Raw genomic sequence first — 20,991 nt, forward strand, 5'->3', positions numbered from 1 at the left:
CAAAATGAGTGAAGAATTAAGTTGAATAAAGATGTCTGTCATTCAGTATTTAGAAGGAAACTATTTTACAATATTGGGGCAAGGAAAAAATAGTATTCTACGCCAGGTTCCTAGGAAGAATGTCATATTTTTTCAACCCTTAGCACCTAACACAGGGTCTGGCAGAGAAGAAGAGCTCAATAAGATTTGTAACCCTTAATAATTACTAATGCATACTGATGCTCACCATATTCCATACATAATGTAATGAACACCTTTACACGCACTGCTTCCTGGCTAACCCAAAGGCACAGAGTTAGTATGCTTTACAGCCAGAACATAAAACAAGGTCTGTACTGACTACTCTAGAACCAGTGCTCTTAACCACCAGGCAAAACTGCTCTTCAATTTTATCAAGTAAGTAAACAAGCAACTCACGCCTGGAAAAAGGTCTGTACTCAAAAGTCATGATGAGAGCTAAGGTCTCACTTTAAAGATAATCCTTGCTTGACTAATGTTTTCACCTAGATAAAAAGTCAGTAAACCAGAAGATTTTCCCTACACATCAAATTTCCATTCTACAACAGCCTTAACTAGTTGACCACAAATTTACCACCCAAACCAGAGCATTTTTTAGAGTGCAAGGCAGTAATATTAATAATTAACCCAAGACAATAGGCATAAACTGGGACAGTCCTGGGCAAACCAGGATTTACAGTTACCCTAGCCTTCAGTAAAATGCTTACTCCATATCTTAAACCATTATTCCGCCGAGTGAAGGCCATGCCAATGTTTGCAGTGGTGGCTGTACATGAGTTATAAGGTAAAATGAAAGACAACATATAATTTGAAAGGAGTGCACTTGCAGTGCAGGTACAGCCTACGGCACCAGTCTCAACGCTTAAGTCCACACAGTAAACTGCTACAAGAGACTTCTTTTCCTACCTATAAATGTATCTGAATACATTTTCCCCCTCACTTAAATCCTGAGGATAGTGACCTGACTAAAAATCTAGGGCCTACTAGAAACAATTTCTGAAAAAAGGTTCCTTTATTAACAAAAAAGTCAATAGATTCCAACCATCACTTCTAAGGCCATTTGGCATTCAGTCTATTTCCTTTCCATTATCTCTCCTACTGCCCTTAAGCAAGTCAACCCAGGCTGAGCATGAATGTGGCGTTTCAAGATGCTTTTCTAGGAAAGGGAGCTGTAGCCAACACAGACTTCTGAGTTAGACTCCTAGGGCCCCCTCTCACTCTGGGTCCCTCAGCCTTAAAGAGGCTTGTAGTAATTATATGGTTTAAAAACAGATCCAAAAAGTGCAACAAAGCATTTATGGAGTGTGTGTATCTACAGGTTGACCTTCTAAACAGAAAATCACTACATGCTCACTACTGAAAACTCAGAAACAGTTATTAGACTGTCAGTCATTTATCAATTATATTTCAGCTATGGTTGATTCTGCTGTGTAATGATGAGGATTCAGTATTTTTGCTTCAATTATGTCTAACATAGATGCACGGTACGGCTTAATGCAATTTCCAGGCTTCTCAAGATAACCATTAAATTGTTTGCATGATAACTGTCACAGAACTAGAAAGCTCATTTTCTAACACAACCCCCACCATTCATCCTTTTATAACTAATTTTTCAACAATCATTTTTATACTAGTTGATTTTCATAACTTTCAGTCAGTGTGGGATATCAAAACATCCTGCCACTATCAGAGGAAATAGTATACATGTAATGTTAAAGTATCATTAAAACTCTCACCATGTAAATGGTGGAGGAAAAAAGTTGAAAGTCAAATGCAAGATAAAACAGTAAAGGAGGTCAGGAAGTAATTTTCAATTTTTCAAAAAAGTCACTGGGAAATTAAAAATTAATTTGGTATAAGGCTATATAGATTAATAAAAAATTAGTTATTTTTGCTTTTAGCTAAAATTGTATCAACTTAGTTATGAAGTAACACAGGTACTATTCCTATCCTTATAATTTGAGAATACATTATATTCACCATTTTATTCTATTTCATTTTTAAAAAACTGCTGGTCATGACCTGCTAAATTGATTTGACATCTCATATATAGGACTGTAACCTGCAGTGTGTGTCTGTGTGGAGGGGGGTGAAACCCACTATTTTATGGATGTTACTTAAAATTAGCATACAGTTATTAGTAATGGGATAAACAATCATTTGTTAATAAAGTTTGTTAACTAAGAAGTTACAATAACCTTTCAAAAGTGGGGACTGCAGCAGAAAAATAAAAATCTTAGGGCCAAATATTTGGGAACTACTGCTTCTCAGCTTCCAAGATCCTTAATCAAACTCTTGTGTACATTTTCTCCAGTGAAGCCAGTATACCAAAGTACAACCAAAAAATATTTACTTTCACATGAATTAGGGAAAAAATAGTATTTTACATCCTGAATTCATAAACATTACTGTTTAGCACAAACCTAAGTTTTAAAAAAAGTAGAGGTGTGCGAGGGTACGCGGTAGTGACAGAAAGCAGATCTGGAATCCACTGCAAAGGGGCACAAGGGAACTTCTGGGAGATGGAAGTGTTCCGTATCTTGATTATGCTGGTGGTTATGTGACTATACTCAACTGCCAAAACTCAAATTGTATAATTAAAGTGGGTATTTTTTTCAAAAAAAATTTTTTGGAGGAGGAGGTAACTAGGTTTCTTTCTTTATTTTTAGTGGAGGTACTGGGGATTGAATTCAGGACCTCACTCAAGCTAAGCATGCACCCTACCCCTGAGCTATACCCACCCCCCGAGAGTGGGTATTTTTATTGTTTGTAAATTGTCTCTCAATTTAAAAAAAAAAAAAGGAGAGTGAATTGATTTAAACTCAATTGAAAAGAAATGTTAAGCAAATAACAGTACAAGTGATACACTGATGTGACAAAATTCACAAAGATGGTATATGAAAAACTGCTATTTGAGAAAGACAGAGCTAAACCTTCGAAAGGAAGCAAAGCCCAGAAAAGGGGAAGTATAAAATGTAATTTTAAAACACATTAATCACAACATTCAACAACAACAGAAGCATACAATACTGCAGTTTCAATAAACTTTTTTCAGGGGAGGAATTTCATTTTTGAGGGGTTCTAGGACTACTGACAGAAAAACTAAAGCATATGAGAATACCCACTGATTGTATCAGACAGAAGACCTTAGTGTTATCAAATGCTAGTTTCCAATGTTTGCATTAGACATAAAAGACACTACCTTTCTGGAACTGATCAAAGTGATCAGAAAAAGCTCTAAACTGATGTTTGCAACATTCCACCTATCCTTTTGCCTTCCACAGCTTTCTAAACAACGTTAACTGTGGATAGTGATAACCATGCAACTATCAACTTGCCAAAAAACTATACATTTTCCTTGGTGAAAACAGAGTGCCTGCCAACTAAACAAGTAGCCCAAATACTACACATCTCTGAGGAGCAACAAGAGCAGCCGCAGCTGCTCCGGGAACACAGCTATATTCCTTATGGGTCAACAATGAGAGAAAATGGTAAGGATTCTCCAAGGAGATTTAGCACCTTGCAAGCCTGACTAACCTCACTGGAGCCTCAATTTCTACATTTTAAAACACTTTTGTCTAGTTTCAACAGAGAAGTATTTAATTAAGAATCAGGGACTTCCCACTCTGTCTTGTAAGAATTAGACACTCACGGAAAATCTTTTAAAAAAATTTTTATTGAAATATAGTTGACTTACAATATTGTGTTAGTTTCAAGTGTGCAGCAAAGTGATTCAGTTACATATATAGAGATAGATATTCTTTTTCAGAGTCTTTTCCATTATAAGTTATTACAAGATATTGAATACAGTTTCCTGTGCTTCACAGTAAATCCTTCTTGTTGGAAAATCTTATTTTTGACTATCATGAATTCTATGCTTGAGTGTGTCTGTGAGAACATGAAGACATACTGTACTTACTGGCCCATTAAGCATCATAATATTTCTAGCTGAAAAGGGATATGCAAATTACATAAGGTGTTAGTATTTAACCTTACAAATCTCTCAAGAAAAGACGCAGAAAAGAACATATAGGAAAAAAGAAGGGGCAAAAATACACAATAGAGTGGTTAAAACCTGGTAGCGTTAAGGAGGCAGCAAAGTTAGTAACACCAGATCAAACCTGGCATTGACAGAAGTATGCAGACGGTGAAAGGGGGCATTCAATTCATTTGCCTTAAGATGAATGCTGGGAATGTCTGGGATCCAAGTCTAAATTTCAAAACATGTATTCCAAGAGACCACCACTTCTGGAGAATCAATTCACTTAGACATTTTATCATGAGTAAATGCTTCCCAATAACTGCGCAGAAGGAAAAACATCACAACAGGCAAGCTCTATTTCTAAAAAGTCTACCAGTTTGTCTGGAATCGTACTTATTCTGGAAAACAACAAAAAAAATTGCTTAAAGCAAAGTATGCTATCTATAGTCACTGGAAAAAGTAAGTCTTTCACTGAGATATACTTAAAGGAGGTATTTCCTAGGAAGGACTTGTTAGGGGACCAAATCAGAACAATAAAGATACCCATCACCCTTACCAATATCATTATTTCCAAAACTGAATTGGAATTAAAAAGATTTAACATTGCTGATCTTACCCTAAAAATAAGAATTCTGAGGAAAGGAAAAAATCATTGCCTGAAGCCTCTACGTACCTTCAGACTTTTACTATGTAAAACTGTAAACTGTGAAACTGCCAATATTCAGCTATTTCTAGTGGACAAAAACCAGCAATTTCATGTGATTGCACCTATTATCATGTCCAGTCTAATAAGTAATTCGGTCTCACCAGCCTCCTGAAAGGCTTACTGGCGCACAATGTTTAATGTTGCTGAGTTGTGCCTTCAGATCGAACGCTCTGTTTTACTGTTTCTGTTTTTCTGCATACAGGAAAAAGATATCAGAAAAGTTTACTTCACTCTCTGTCATTTGAAACTCAGAATGCGTTGTCCACAGAAATAAAAAGTGGATGGAGTCCAGGCTAGACCTCAAGGACTATCTAAACTTAATGCAGCTAAACACTTCACATTTGCCACAAAACAAAAATAACGATTGCAACAGTAACATGAATTAAACAAAAAATTTAAACTCAAAATAATTTTATGGCCCTTGAATACTGCTTGGAGAGAATAGTTAATTTAAGGTAAATAATTTAAATTTCTGAAAGGAATTTTTGGCTATTTTCAGGGTGACTGGAGGCATCTTTTTTATATCTAATTTCAAAAGATGAAAAAGCTTCCTCTATTTACGTCTTACCACCAATAACAGGCACAAACATATTATAAAGTAAAAATCTACATTATATTTATGTTTAAAACAAACCCTAAAAAAGCCATGATTCTGAACTAAATATTCTATCTAAAGAATCTTTCCTGGTCACTCAGTGCATTTTGCTTCTTAATTCCTGTGATTCCTAATTCTCCTCCTGGCTATACAAGGACTTGTCTAAACTTGTATGCCCCTTACTAGAGTGTAATTTCCCCCAGGGATCATGTCTTACTCTTATGTCTCTCTCAGCACTGGACTTTGATCATAGTTAGCCTGCAATAAAAATTATAAGTCAAAACAGGTTTCTGCTTTGCATGAGAACAGATGACACCAAGCTTAAGCAACTGCTATCTATAATTATAACTCATAATCCTAGACATGGTGGAACATACACAAGATGCACACCAATAGCTCTGCTGCTAACTAACTCTGCAATCTTGAATAAATCAAGAATCACTGATGCCATAAAGTTTTAGGATCAGGAACTTTGTGCCATGTTTCCCCTGACACCCAGCATTTGATAATCATTTACCACCTTAGCTACCATGAACCTGTATGCAAAACCCTCAATTATGATATAGGGGCTGGTTCTAAATGAACGCCACAATGACAGGCTATCATCTCACAGAAGTCCTTCTAGTCTATGTAAGAGTGGGATCAACCAAGGCATACCACAAACACTGGTCATTTCAAGGTTGGTAATGCAGGTTCTTTTCATGAGCTTTATTTTAAAGTAAAGAGCAAGAATAGAAATTCTGGTAGTCCTCATCAGTAATGATCAGCTATATTCCATCCATGCAGCTCCTACTGCTCCTTACAAACATATGAACAGTAAGGTGATAACAGAATTTTCCAAAATCAGGTGCAAAGGGGGAGAGGGGAACTTAGCTCAGGGTGAGTACAAGAACCCAAAATGAGCTGGGTTGTAATTATTTAGGTTAGAAACAGGGTCAAAGTTGCCTCTTTCAGAGATAAGAATTAGATACACAATAAATAAATTGGCCCTGCTTTATAGCACAGTCCAATAGAATTTTCTGTGGTGATGAAAATGTTCTATTATCTGCACTGCCCGGTACTATAGCCACAAACAACACTGTGACTGTTGAACACTTGAAATGTGGGTAGTGTGACTGAGGAACTGTCACACTAATTAATTTTAATTAATTACATTTAAATTTACCTAGCCAAGCGCGGCTGGTGGCTACCATACTGGATAGTGCAGCTGTAGATTCTCTAAGTAAGTGGTTCTCAACCAGAGGGGGGAATCCCCTCTCCCCCAGGGGACAACTGCCTCAACTGGAGGTTTTGGTTGTCACACTGGGGAAAGAGGATGCTAATGGTACCTAGTGGGTGGAGGCCAGGGATGCTGCTAAACGTCCTACAGTGCACAGGACAGCCTCCTACGACAGAGAATTATCCAGCTCAGTGTCAGTAACGCCAAGTTTGAGATATCTGCTCTAAGTTTACTCAGGGTTGGAATTAATGCAAAACAAACTGCAATACACCTTGTCTAAACATAATACTCAGGAAGAATGAGATTTTCCAAGCAACACCAAAACGTCTGGGCTGTTCTACAAGTTTAAAGTAGCAAGTTTCTACTAAGAAGTGTATGTAGGTGTGTTGAATACCTTAAGATCTTCAGAATCAGAGTTATTACTTCCTGTGGCATTTTTTTAAACTTGAACATTAACATAAGTAAACAGTGAGACTTGTTCCTTATGAGCTGGACATGGGGGAGGAGGAGGGCTGAGACTCCTACTCTTCTAGTTTGAATTCCTTGCCCCTTTAAATCTATCTCTAGTTTCTCAAGCCATCACTAATTTCAGATACAAAAAGAAAACTGATATATCGTGAAAGACAAGCAAATCAACACAAGAAAGTGGCAGGTCCTCATGTCTACACATTATCTAAAGAAAAAGCAAGGGCACAAAATTATATGTGGACCAAAGGAAATGTACTGAGTGATTCTATTAAATAGTGATAGCACACTACATTTCAGAGAGAGAGTACTTGAAATTTTAGAGGCTGGGTATCAAGTAACATTGTGGTTTCTGTAACCAGTATAAATTATGCAAGGATCAGTTTAAATGGGATCATTCAGAACTGCACAAATAGTTCTCAAATTTATATTAGCAATGTAGAACTTAACCCAGAATAATCTATTCCTCAGAGAAAGCAGAATAATGGACACAATTCAGTGTTTCACTTTGATTCAAACTATTTTTCAGAACACAAAATCTTCAACATTCATATTATAGCAATGCTTTTTCTTTTCTGCCCACTTAGCATCAAGAGAAGTTGTTCATTACATGTAAATCCCCCTACTGCTTCAGGGAGTGTAAAAATAAGATACAGTCCTAGTTCTGAAAAACTTACATTCAGAATTTCCACACTAGCCGAAGGCAGAAACTTCCAGCCCACACATTTTGAATTCCTAAAAAATCATTGAAATTTTTGTGACTGCTCCAGGTTTAAGCACACTGGAGTTTCAGTACCCCTTCAGATCTTCATTTGAAGAGTTTAAGATCTTTTATCATCAATTATCATTTAGGGAGCAACCATTGTAATCTACTAAGCAGACACCACAGAAGTAATATTTAAAGCAGGATTCCAACCCACTGTTTTGCAGGTCTGTGTATAACGAACTATTCTTGGAGGAAAGAACACTCTAGTTCTTTAGGCTTCTAACTGAAATGACACAAAGCCCCATCTTCTTTATGAAACTGGGAAAGAAACAACACTGAGGGGACATTTTTAGCACCATTTTGTATTCAACTACTATACACATGATGTAGACCAGAGGTTCTCAGCCTCAGTACTGTTTATATTTTGAGTCAGGTAACTCTCTTGTATGGGGCTGTCCTGTGCAATGTAGGATCCTGTTAGTAGCGTCCCTGACCTCTACCCACCAGCTGCCAGAGGCCCTTCCCCATCCCCCAGCTGTGACAACCAAAAATGTATCCAGACATTGGCTAATGTCCCCTGGGGAACAAAACTATCCAGTGGTTGAGAATCACTGAGTTAGACTGAAACTCAAAGTGCCACCAAAAGGTAGACACTGTGCTAATCAAAAGCCTGGAAAGGCTTTATTCCTAGCCAGAAAAACAACGTTCACTACAGAGGCGGCGGAAGAAAAACATATTATCTTTACCCTTTCTTGATTCCTTCCACCCAATTTATGAGAAACCACCCAGGCGTAGGCTATACCACTGTGTGCACTTGAAGACATCTGGCTCAACTTGTACAATTACTCCCTTCAACTCTTCAGTGACAAGTGAACAAATCTACAGCAGCTGCTGCATTGAAAAAGTCACAAAATACGTTATTTCTGTCAGTTCAAAATTAAAATAAAGCCGTCTTAAAACACTAGCATTGCTCCTGAATTCCACATATATGGAAATTTGGGTCTGGACAAACAGACTCCCAAACTTGAGTAGAAAGAAGGGCTTTGAGGGAGGGCAGAAAGTCCAGGTCTAAAGGTAAAGTATCCATGAAGAAATCCAAGCCCTAAATTGGAGACAATCAGAATCTGTATCACAGGCCTGAGCGGTCAGCCAGGTATATTCCCCCAAGCGGAAACCAGAGGAAAACGCTGCTGCTAGTGGATTTCCCACTTACCCGAGGGTCTCCCCTCGCCTCGGGAACGGGGTGCCATAAAGTTGCGGAGCAGCAGTATCCCCAAAACGAAATTCACCCTCTACAGAAGCCCCGCCTCCTCCTTGACCTCAGGGGTCTTAATCAGAGTTCACAAACCACCGCATCAGAATCACATGGGGAACTCGTTAAGCCCACAGGTCCCTGTCCCGCCCCCACTGAGGTTCCAACACGAGGGCTGAAAATTGGGATTTTTACCAAGGTCCCCAGGTGATTCCTAGACACATGGCGGATGGAAAACCACTGCTTTGTTATCTCCCTTCCTAACTCAAGAGACCACACACAGCCTACAGGTCTGCAGTTGGCTCCGAAACAACTGGGGCTTCATTCCAGGCGCTTCTGGGGCCGCAAGTTGTTAGCTCTGTCATCCGAGAGGACGAGCCGAGCCCACGCAGGCCCCAAGGTCGGCCCTGCAGCCCCGGACTGGGCTCTGGGTCGCTCGCGGCCCTAAGTAGAACCTAGCCCAGCCTCTCCCGGCCCACTGGGACCCCAGAGACCCCCGGCCGCATAACGTGACCAGGCCCCGGCCGCGAGCGCCGGGCCGGACGCCCTCGCGGCTAAGCCTCCTCAGGCGGGCCCGTTAGTCCCCGGCCCCCTCCCCAGTCACAGTGGCAGCCCGCGACTGGGAAACAGCCGACCCGGAGGCGGGCGCCTCGGGCCGCCGCGCCGCGTCCACCCCCGGTACGGACCTTCTCCAGGGGTGCGTCCATGGCTGAGGCGGCCGGCGGAGCCCGATGCAGGCCCGGCGGTCCCGGGCGCTACTTCCGCCTCCCGCGCCCCGCCGCCGTTTCCACGCTGGCAGCGCTGACGTCCCCCGCGACCGCGGCCGGCGGGGCGGAGATGAGGAGGAGCTGCCTGGCTGTGCCACGGGGAGGGGAATGCGGGTCTGAGACGGGGCGGGGCGAGGCGTGGGGGTCCCGCTGGGGGGCGGGGCCCTCCAGGCTTCCGTACCCGGCCGTCACGCCGGCCATCCCAAACGTTCCCAGGTGAGAGGGGGAGGGTGGACGGTGGCGCCGCCCAAACTCTTTTCAGAAGCCTATCATGGACGTCAGGGTAGAAGTATAATGAATGCAAGTCATCACTCATGTAGTAAAAGGCTGGAGATACTAGTAAATCATCTGTATTTCCGGGCCTAGGCTTCCAAGTTTCCCCACTATCAACATCCTTCAGGAATGGAACAGTCGATTCATCACAGAGGGGAGGGGAGAGCGAGCGTCTTCGCGCTTGCGCAGCACCCGTAGTTTCCTAGGTACCCAGGGGTTTAAGGGTTTCAGGTGTAGAACTCTCACCAGTGGCCGCTGCTCAGAAAAGGCGCTGATCAGAGCTGAGGTGTTCGTCTCGGACCTTACAGCAGACTTCTAGAGGGAAACGACTTTGAGACAACTGGCTCAGCCTCCTTCGTGTCAGGCCCCAATTATGACTTGTTAGATAATAATAATAATAGATCAGCTGCTACTCTTCCATTTTACAGTACAACAGCCCTATGATGTAGGGATCATCATTACCTCCGTTTCACAGTACAGATCTAGGCAGGTCCAAGCACTCTGACTGCAGCGCCTGTAAACTGCACACACCGCCTCTGTAGCCGCTTCCCCCCCTGCTATATAATCACAATGTTTCTAGGAAATAAGAGAGAGGACATAAATTTGCTTATTATTCCCTCTAAACGAGGGAAACTGAAATGAACTAGTCTATCACGGTTGCAGCCCGTAAAACAATTAACCGCTAGAACACCAATGATGACGTTACAGCCACAAAACCCATTCCTTTTCTCTCCCGTTTTATACCCATCTCTTCTGAAATCTGTATGAATGACTCGGTTACATTTTCAGCGGAGTAATCACATATTTGAGCTAACTTGCATTTGATAAACTGCCCGGTTATGTCAATAAAATTATTTTCTACCAAAATAAGCCTTGTGTGCAGGTCTAGAGTGTATCGTGGGAACTATTCAGATTCTCCAAAGAGCTCTGCAAACAGAAGGATGCTAGGTTTCTGTCTTCCAAGATCTAAAAATTGCATGTACCTCTGCTTCAGCAAACCAAGTGTTATAATGAAAATTTTCAAACTTTTAGAAAAGTTTAAAGAGTTGTACAGTGAACACTTTTAAGCTTACTGCCTAGAGTCTACATTTCCATGTATTTGCATCTATCCATAATGTATATTAAGTTTTGATACATTCCCAGATGGAAGACATCATTTCACGCCTGAGCACCTCAGCCTGGGTATGATTAAAAACGCATTATTTTTGTGTTAGAGAAATGTAAAGCAAAACTACAATAAGGTATCACCTCACGCCCATCAGAATGACCATCATTCAAAAAGTCCACAAACAGTAAAATGCTGGAGAGGGTGGGGAGAAAAGGGAACCCTTCTACGCTGTTGGTAGGAATGTAGTTTGGTGCAACTATTATGGAAAACAGTATGGAGATCCCTTAAAAAACTAAAAATAGAGTTACCATATGGCCCAGCAATCCCACTCCTGGGCATATATCTGGAGGAAACTAATTTGAAAAGATACATATATCCCAATGTTCATAGCAGCACTATTTACAATAGCCAAGACATGGAAGCAAGCTAAATGTCCATTGACAGACGAATAAAGAAGATGTGGGGTGTGTGTGTGTGTGTGTGTGTGTGTGTGAATGGAATACTACTCAGCTATAAAAAAATAAAAGTAATAATGCTATTTGCAGCATCACGGATGTACCTAGAGATTATCATACTAAGTGAAGTAAATCAGACAGAGAAAGACAAATATCATATGATATCACTTACATGTGGAATCTAAAAAATGATACAAATGAACTTACAAACCAGAAATAGACTCACAGACATAGAAAACTAATGGTGACCAAACAGGAAAGGGGGAAGGGATAAATGAGTTCTGGAGTAGCAGATACAAACTATTATATATAAAACAGATAGCAAGGTCCTATTGTATAGCACAGGGACCTATATGTGGGAAGGGGTAAATTGGGAGTTTGAGATTTGCAGATACTAAGTACTATATATAAAATAGATAAACAACAAGTTTCTACTGTATAGCACAGAGAAATATATTCAATATATTGTAGTAACCTTTAATGAAAAAGAATATGAAAACGAATATATGTATGTATATGTATGACTGAACTATTATGTTGTACAGCAGAAATTGACACAATTGTAAACTGACTATACTTCAATTTTAAAAAGTCAGTAACTTGTAAGAAACTATAATGGAAAAGAATCTGAAAAAGATTATATACATATATGCATATATTTGAATCACTTTGCTGTACACCAGAAACTAATACAACATTGTAAATCAACTATACTTTAATAAAGAGAAAAAAACCCCATAATTTAAAGAGTGTATTATATTAAAAAATAGGTTCTACAAAACAAGTACTAGGGAGATGAAACTTACATTTTCTATTTTAAAAGTAGACTTTAAAATCCAACATGAAAAAGTGGGAATAATTGGTTCATTCACTACCCAGATATTTATAGACTGCCATCTTGGACAGTTAGAGGCTAGAAATACAAGAATAAGATAAGATCTTGTCCTTAAGAAAACACTGTTTAGGACAGAGGTTTTTACTTTGGAATCCAGGCAGAAGTCTGTGAGATTCCTGAAACTATACCCCATTTTCCATGAGTACATTTTTCTGGGGAGAATGTGCATAGCTTTCATTTTATACTCAAGTTGGACATGTGTGCGTGCACACACACACACACACACACTCACTCCTGACAAAAGAAATTAAAACTATTTGGCTTGTAGATAGACAGATACGTAAGCTGATAAATTATGATGCAGCATTTAATGGGCGTGTTCAGAGAGATGAGAAAAATAGTGTAGGACGCCAGAATGTGAAACCATTCTTTGTGGGGGCTTATATGTGCTGATACAGACCTTTCCTGATTAGGCAAAAAAGCAAACAAAGTAAAGGAAGTTTGTGGTTATTTTTCTCTATGGGTTCATTCACATGATTTCTGTTGAATCCTGAATAATATTTACACAACCATATCATAGATGTTGTTTTTCAGTCTTTAACTTTTAGAATCAACCAAGTGGCACATACAAAAGATGTATTTATTTTTCACCATGGCCATGTAAAAATAATAAATCACCAAAAAGTGGGCAGGAAGAGGCATGGTGAATAGGAATGTAAGTGGAATCACTAACATCCACAACTTCATTTCAGGGAGTACATATATACTCTCCAAAAGGGCTAAGTCAAGATTCAAATTTTTAAGTACAATATTTAAAAACATAGAGGAAAACTCCAGAAGAAATAAAATTAACAAGAATCAGGAGTTGGAGAAGATAGGAAAGCTGATGCAAATGGCAGTAAATTTCTTATTTTTATAGTAAGGAGTCAATAGATTCTTTCTAAATTAAGAAACAGACATAAGGTTTTTGTTTTGCTTTTTGTTTTCTGTTTTTTACAAAGTATAAGGTAAAGTTTTCTATGGAATGGGACTAGGAGTTTGAAGATGAGAGAAAAGAAATGACAATGTTTCATTTTATGTTCTTCTGCACTATTTGAATTTGTATCACCTGCATGTATTTTCTCTTATGAATTAAACAATTTTTAAATTAAATTACCTATAAAAAATAGATTTCACTCATTTTAAAATATTTTAAAAATTTCAGAGAAGTCTGCAGTCCCTGAAGGCAACTTGAGATGGTGACCCTGAGACCATTTATATCTTACCTTACCTCAGTTACACCACACTTACTAACATAGTTTTAAAAAAAAACACAAAAAACCTTTTTATTGTTAAAATATAGAAAACAGCTTAAAAGAAATGAATTGCCATTAACTAACACACTATCATCACCATCTCTCTCCCCCTCCACGAGAGGAAACTTCTCAGACACCCCATAAGCCCCCAGGAACCCCTCTCAAAAACAATCCCAGACCCCCTGTGCCCCCTAAAATAACCACTTTCCAACATTTATAGTAATCATGTACTTCTATTTTTTTAGTTTGATCACCCAAACATGCATCCCTAAACACAACAGTTTTGCTTCATTCTTAAAAACAAAAATAAAACAAAACCCATATATATATATATATATATATATATATATATATACATACACACACATACATATATACACTCTTTTAACCTATAGGTTTTCCTATGTATTTTTTCTCCTTTGCAATTGATTTGTTGAAGACACCAGATTATTGTTCTAGAATTTCCCTTAGTCTGGATTTTCCTCTGTTCTCTGCGTTTCCTGCAAATTGGCAATTGGACCTAGGCTTAATCAGATTCAGATTTGAAGTTTTGGGGACATATTCAGAGATGGTGAGGCATGTAGTACCCAGTTTTCTCTCCTTTTGTGTTGTTAACAGGCACTAATATTCTTTACATTAATTCTGACCTAAATGGGAAGAGCTGTGAATTTTCTTATACCATATACATTTTTATATTTGAGGAAGGTTTCAAGAGTGTAAGTCCAAGATATGATTTCACATCACCCTACTTTCACTTTTGTTTTTGTTTTGACATGATTTCAGACTTGTAGGAATGTTGCGAGAACACAAAGAATTTTTTAAAATTCTTCACCCCAATCCCCCAAATGTTAACATTTTACCCCATTTGCTTCATTGTTTTCGTTCTCTCTCTCTCTCTCTCTCACTCTCTCTCTCTCTATATATATAAAAGTACACATACTGTTTCCTGAATCATTTCATAGTCACTTGTAGATGATGTCCTTTCATCTATAAATAATGTATATTTTCCCCCGAAGAAAGATGTCCTTCTTCACAATCATAGCACAAGCAATAAAATCAGGATATTAACATTGATACTCTTTTCTCATCAATAGACTCTATTCAGATATTGACAATTGTCCCAGTAAAGTACTGGAGAGTAAAAGAAAGTCTGGAACAGTGTGTTCTGGAATAGTTCCTCCGTCTTTGTGTTTCACAACAGGCAAGAGTACAGGCCAAATACTATGTAGAATGTCCACCAACATGGGTTCTCCATCTGTTTTTCTAAGATCCTTGTGTTGATATTTCAAATGCTTAGTGATTTTTCCTTCATACACATGTCCTATAGACCAGGACCTCACTTGATATAAAAATGGATGAATTTCTTCTTATTCACAAATCTCAGATAATGAATACTCATTTTTTTTCTTCCCAAGAAGCTTGGAAAAGATTATAAAAGTATTCTTTCAACTGTAAACTTAAAAATCAAAGGAATAAATATTGAATTATGCATGGGCCGGCTTTTCCCTGGTTGGTAGTATTGCACATTATGAGAGCTCAGATTGTAGATTCTAATAAATCTGGGCTCTTAAAAGTGTGTGAGTGAAAGCAACTTGGGCAAGTTGCTTAACCTCCTGCTATTTTAGATTACTAATCGGTAAAATTGAGGTTATACTTACCTTTCAGTGTGCGTTAAACATTCATATGGTTATTACATCAAAAACAAGCAAACAAGAACTCCTCCCTGGACCACATCCACATCCTCTTCCAGTGACTCTCATGGTCTCAGTTTTCATCACACACATATCATCAATTCATTTCAGTCTCACTTCAGCTGCCTTCACTCCACCCAAATGAAAATTGTCTCTCTGTGCAATGGAGATTTTCCTTGTATCCCCAAATATCAAACTCTCTTGGCTGTCCTCTTCTCTCTGCCCTTTCTCAGTCTTTGTTGGGGTTCCCTCTCCCTCTGCCCAACATATAATCATTGGATTTCCTTAGCCCTCAGCCCTTCTCTTTTCTTATTCTACACACTCTCTTCCTCCATTATTCATGTAACATCTGTACCTGGGCTCTTCTTGCTTTTCAAACTGGGAGTCACCTCATTAATGGGTCATGAAATCAGTTAATTGGGTCATGTCTAGCAATTTTTAAAAAGATCAATTGGAATAGAAAACATCAGAGCACATGACATACGGGGTGAGGATAATTAGGAAAGAACCCAATTGTTCATCAATAGGTGAAGACATAGATTGTGGTCTGCTATACAATGGAAATGGAATACTACACAGCAATAAAAAGGAACAAACTCCTAATATATGGAATACCATAGAGCAGGAATCAGCAAACTTTTTCTGTGAAGTGCCAGGTGGAAAATATTTTAGGCTTTGCAGACCATTTGGTCTCTGTTACAACTACTACTCATGTCTGTGAAGCATTAACGTAGCCATAGAAAACACATAAAAAAATGAGTCACGGCCATGTCCCAATAAAATTTTATATAAAGACACTGATTTTTGAATTTAATATAATTTTCACATCATGAGATATTCTTATTCTGCTTTTTAAAAATTTTTTGAAAATATAAACAATTCTTACTTAGCTCTTGGACCTTTAAATAAATAGGCAGTGGGCCAGATTTGGCCTGCAGGCTGTAGTTTGTTGATTTCTGTCATAGATGAATCTCAAAAACATTATGCTGAGTAAAAGAAGCCAAATACAAGTTAATACATATGTATGTGTATACACACACACACACACACTGCGTGATTCCATTTATATGAAATTCTAGACAATACAAACTCATCTACAGTGCCAGAAAGCCTGGGGCCAGGGGTGGAAGGGAATTGACTGCATAGGGGTGCTAGGGAACCTTTAGAGGTGATAGAAATGTTCTGTATTTTTCATTGTGGTAGAGGTTCAGAGGTATATACATTTGTTAAAACCCATTGAACCGTACAAGTAATATGCATGTATTTTATTGTATGTAAAATATATTTCAATAAAGTTGATAAAAAATATCAGAGTGCACCACCTGTAGTAAGGGTAATCATTGTTTCTGAAACTTCTTTCAGTTATGTACATGTATGCCTGTACAGTGATTGAACTGAATTCATCCTCTTCCACTCCGAATGTTTGATTCCTCAACATTCCTCCTCCCAGTAAAGGCACCAGCATCCACCCAGTGGTTCAAGCCAGGAACCCTGGTATCTCTCTCTCACACACAGTCCCCCTTCCCCAACCCCATCCAATTACTTTTGTCACTTATACCTTCTAAATATCTCTCAAAGCTGTCTATATCTCTATTTTTACTGCCATACCTGGACTGCTGCCATTATGTAAGTGACCTATGCAGCCATACAGCAAGCGGAGTAGTCTGTTAAACAGAGAACCTGGATGCTTTGAGTACAAGCCTTCCGTTGCTGATAGAATAAAGCATGCATCCTTCGCATGGCCCACAAGTGTGGTACGGCCCCTTTCTACCTCTTTGGTCTCAGCTGTTATTCTCTGGGAAATATAAGTAGTCATAGGCACCCATACCACTCCTTGAATGTACTTAGCCTCACTGTAATTAATTAGTTTTTTAATGTCTGTCTCCCCTGATAGACTATAAATGCCATTTCTGCAGAGATGGAGTCTGTCTTTAACATTATTTTGTTCCCAGTGACTAGCAGGTCGGCTCTAACAAGTAGTTGTGGAGTGAATGAATGATGAATAATGAATCTACTCACTGGGACGATGTGCAGATTTTATTTCTAAACATTTCCATTATTTTCAATCTGGTCTTAATGAGTATCACATGTTAAAGACACTTCATGGTCCTAGCAGTGATTTTTACCTCCCCAGTCTAGCCAGCCCAATGTATGTCTAGGATAGAGTAGGGGTTCATTGAATAATTATTGAATGCATTGATTCAACAAATATTTTCTGAGAGTCCACTATATGCCGGGCAATATTTTAGGAGTTAGGGATACAATGACTAAAAGGGATTGTCTCTGTGTGCGTGGATCTCACATTCTAATGGAATGGAGGAATAACAAAGAGCTCTATAATATCTTTTGTTGAATCAATCATAGTACCATAAAGAAAATAAAGCAGGATAAAAGAATAGAGAGTAAATTATGAATGAATCCATGCCTTGGGCTGTACATTTGAAATCCTTGTTCTAAAACATTTAGCATATTTGTTCAGTGACAACTAGCTGGAAATAGAAGAAAATTAAGCAAAACAAACTACCACCATCAACAATTTATTATTAAATTTTCAAGACCTTGAGGAAGGCATTTCTGTCAATTTCTCTGTTACTCAAAGGACCTCTGTTTGATGTTTGGGCACCTCTGACAATTCACACTCTATCATCACCTCGTGATCGCTGTAGCAGGAATGGGCATGAAGTCTTGGAAAATCTGGAGCAGATATTGATTGATGCAGCTGTATGAAAAAAAACTTTGTACAAACATTTTAAACACAATTACATTTTATGTTTAAGACTTTCTTCCCCTAAGTAGAATTTTAGATAAGTATATTGAATATTTTAGGTGACATTATAAAAAGGTGAAATAGTTTAAAAAGGTAATTTTATCTTTCGTTAGTTTCATACTATTTATATTTTATGAGAGAATTCAGCCTTCTCTAACATTGTGTACCCCAAAAGAATAATCAATAAAGACATGAACAGACAATATAAAAAAAGAAAATCATGTGCCGATGGTCAATAAACATGAAAGTGTCAACAATACTAGTGACTGAAAAATGCAGAAAGCAAGAGAATTTTTTTGCCTATCAAATTAAGTGTTTTTGTTTTTAATAATGACATCTACTGTTAATTGGAGTAGAAAAAATATTCTCATGCATTACTGGTAGAATTTCAAATTTTTATGAAACTTTTTATAGATTTCAATTATATCCAGTTGAATGCAATTTGGTATTTAGTAATAACAACAAAAAACCCTAAAATATACATTTTTTGTCCCCAAAATTCTCCTCCCAGAAATTTTAACTGAAGACATAGTTAAGGATGTACCTATAAGAATGTCATAGCAGCATTATTTATAATGGTAAAACATTTTAAACAATCTATATATCCAACAATATAATAAAAATTGGTTAAGTTATGGTCAACTTGATCAAGACACACTTACAAACAGTGATGTAGATAACCTACTTATTAACATGGAAACAGGGTACGTTGTTAATTCAAAAAGATTACTAAGAGAATACCATGTATGGCAAGAGGTGGGTATAGCTCAGTGGTTAGAGCACATGCTTAGCATGCATGAGATCCTGGGCTCAAACCCCAGTACCTCCATCAAAATAACTAACTAAATAAATAAACCTAATTACCTCCCCCCTAAAAAAAAGACCCAAAATAACAACAACAAAAAACAACAAGAAAAGAAAATACTGTGTATAAGCCTAATTTTTTAAGGAAAAATTATATGAATACATGGAAAAGACTATTAAAAATAATCAAAATTGGAAATAGCAGATAACCATAAAAATGTTAATTTTAATAATTTTTTTTGTTTTCCATACATTTTCTAGAGTCACCTCAAAAGAGAACATTAAATGGTTCTTATGCTAGTTATTAATTTATCATTTCCTGACTCCAAATCCATTCTTTTTGCCTGCTCTGTAAAAACGGATCTGAACCCTTTAAATATTTTTCCTTTGTCAGCTGGCACAATGTTAAGTTTTGTCAGTAGAGTGTGCTAGAGAGACATTGCAGGAGGAAAGGGTTTTGCTTCCAGGTTCTTTTTCTTTTTAAAAAAATCCTCCTTATTTGTTTTGGGGGGAGGTAATGAGGTTTATTTATTTACTTATTTATTTTAGTGGAGATGCTGGGGATTGAACCCAGGACCTCATGCATGCTAGCCATGACCTCTACCACTGAACTATACCACTACCCCTCCCTCCTGCTTCTTGCTGGTGGCTTCTTCAATGTCTGGCACAGCGTCCCCTGGATGTAAGGGAAGACTCACTCCTCCTCTGTCTCCTTTATTCTCAGCACTCTACTACAACACTACTTCACTCCTACCAGGTATGTGGGTTTTCCACCCATCAAGCAGTTTTGTGACACCAGCTGGGTGTCCTACAATTTAACTTAGTTCTGACACTATCTACCTGGGACTGTGTCGGATCCCACAGATTAACGTTTCAGTCTCGCAAGACTTCCACTTCAGACGCCAATCACAAGTCCAGGTTGTTACCTGTGTTTCTGACCAACCGGATGTAAATCTTAGGTTTCTTTTATCTCCTCCTTAGATTAAATAAATTTGCTAGGGTGACTCACAGAACTCAGAGAAACACTTTACTTACTAGATGGCCAATTTATTATAAAAGGATACAACTCAGGAACAGCCAGATGAAAAGGATGCATAGGCAGGGTCTGTGGGAAGGGGCTCGGAGCTTCCGTGCCCTCTCTGGCGGCTGCGCTCCCTCAAATCTCCACATGTTTACCAAGCCGGAAGCTCTCTGAACCCTATCCTTTTGGGTTTTTACCGAGGCTTTGTTGAATAGGCGTGGTTTATTAAATTGTTGACCACTGGTGATTGGTTCAGTCTCCTGCCCCTGTCCCCTTCCCCCGACTTTGGAACCTTCAGTTTCAACCCTCTAGTGGCATGACTGGTTCCCCTGCAACAATTCCACCCTTAGAAGCGGTCCAAAAGTCACCTCATTAATATAAACTCAGGTGTGGTTGAGGAGGGCTTGTTACAAATAATAAGACACTCAGTTTGAAGGCTCTGGAGCTATTTCAGGTACAGAGGGCAGAAGATCAAACGGTCTGATAAAAAGATGCTCTAGGTGCTCTTATCACTCAGGAAATTCCAAGCATTTTAGAAACTCTGTGAAACAGGACACAGACCAAATAAATATTTCTTATTATAAATCACTGTATTGTAGCAGCATACCTCCAATGAGGCCCCACAACAGTTTACCCTAGACGGCAGATCTCGAGCAAATTCCACTGGCTGGCAGGGCATTATAGCAACTGATTTCTCTGCCATTTAGTGAGTCAGGGCTGTGCCCGCCCAGCAAGATCAGGATCTCATGGTTCTTCCCTGGGTGTTTTATCTCAGTCCTAGGGGTAGTGGCTGGTCCTCGTATCTGCTGTTCTACACTCCTGAGAGCTCTCTTATAACCCAATCCCTCATTATTCCAATTCCGTGTGAACAATTCTTTATACAATCAGTAAGCATTACTTGGGGACTCCATAATTGCAAATTCACTTACTTATGAAAATTTTTTTTGATCTCCCAAATCAATACTCCTCACACACATGCTCAGAGCAGCAAAAAATTTGAACCACCCAGCTTGCATGTTCCCAGCTACAGTC

General features: G+C 38.6%; 1 protein-coding gene across 1 annotated transcript in view; it reads right to left on the minus strand.

The window, feature by feature from the left end:
* The window catches only part of PDXDC1 (pyridoxal dependent decarboxylase domain containing 1), a 43,892-nt gene extending 34,050 nt beyond the window's left edge, over positions 1-9,842 (minus strand). Inside the window, exon 1 of the mRNA XM_072942661.1 lies at positions 9,630-9,842. Coding sequence (XP_072798762.1) covers positions 9,630-9,650 — 21 coding nt within the window. The 5' untranslated portion in view covers positions 9,651-9,842. The remainder of the gene's footprint in view (positions 1-9,629) is intronic.
* Between the last annotated feature and the right edge of the window lie 11,149 nt (positions 9,843-20,991).

This window comes from Vicugna pacos, chromosome 18 (assembly GCF_048564905.1).
Source record: "Vicugna pacos chromosome 18, VicPac4, whole genome shotgun sequence".
NCBI lineage: Eukaryota > Metazoa > Chordata > Mammalia > Artiodactyla > Camelidae > Vicugna > Vicugna pacos.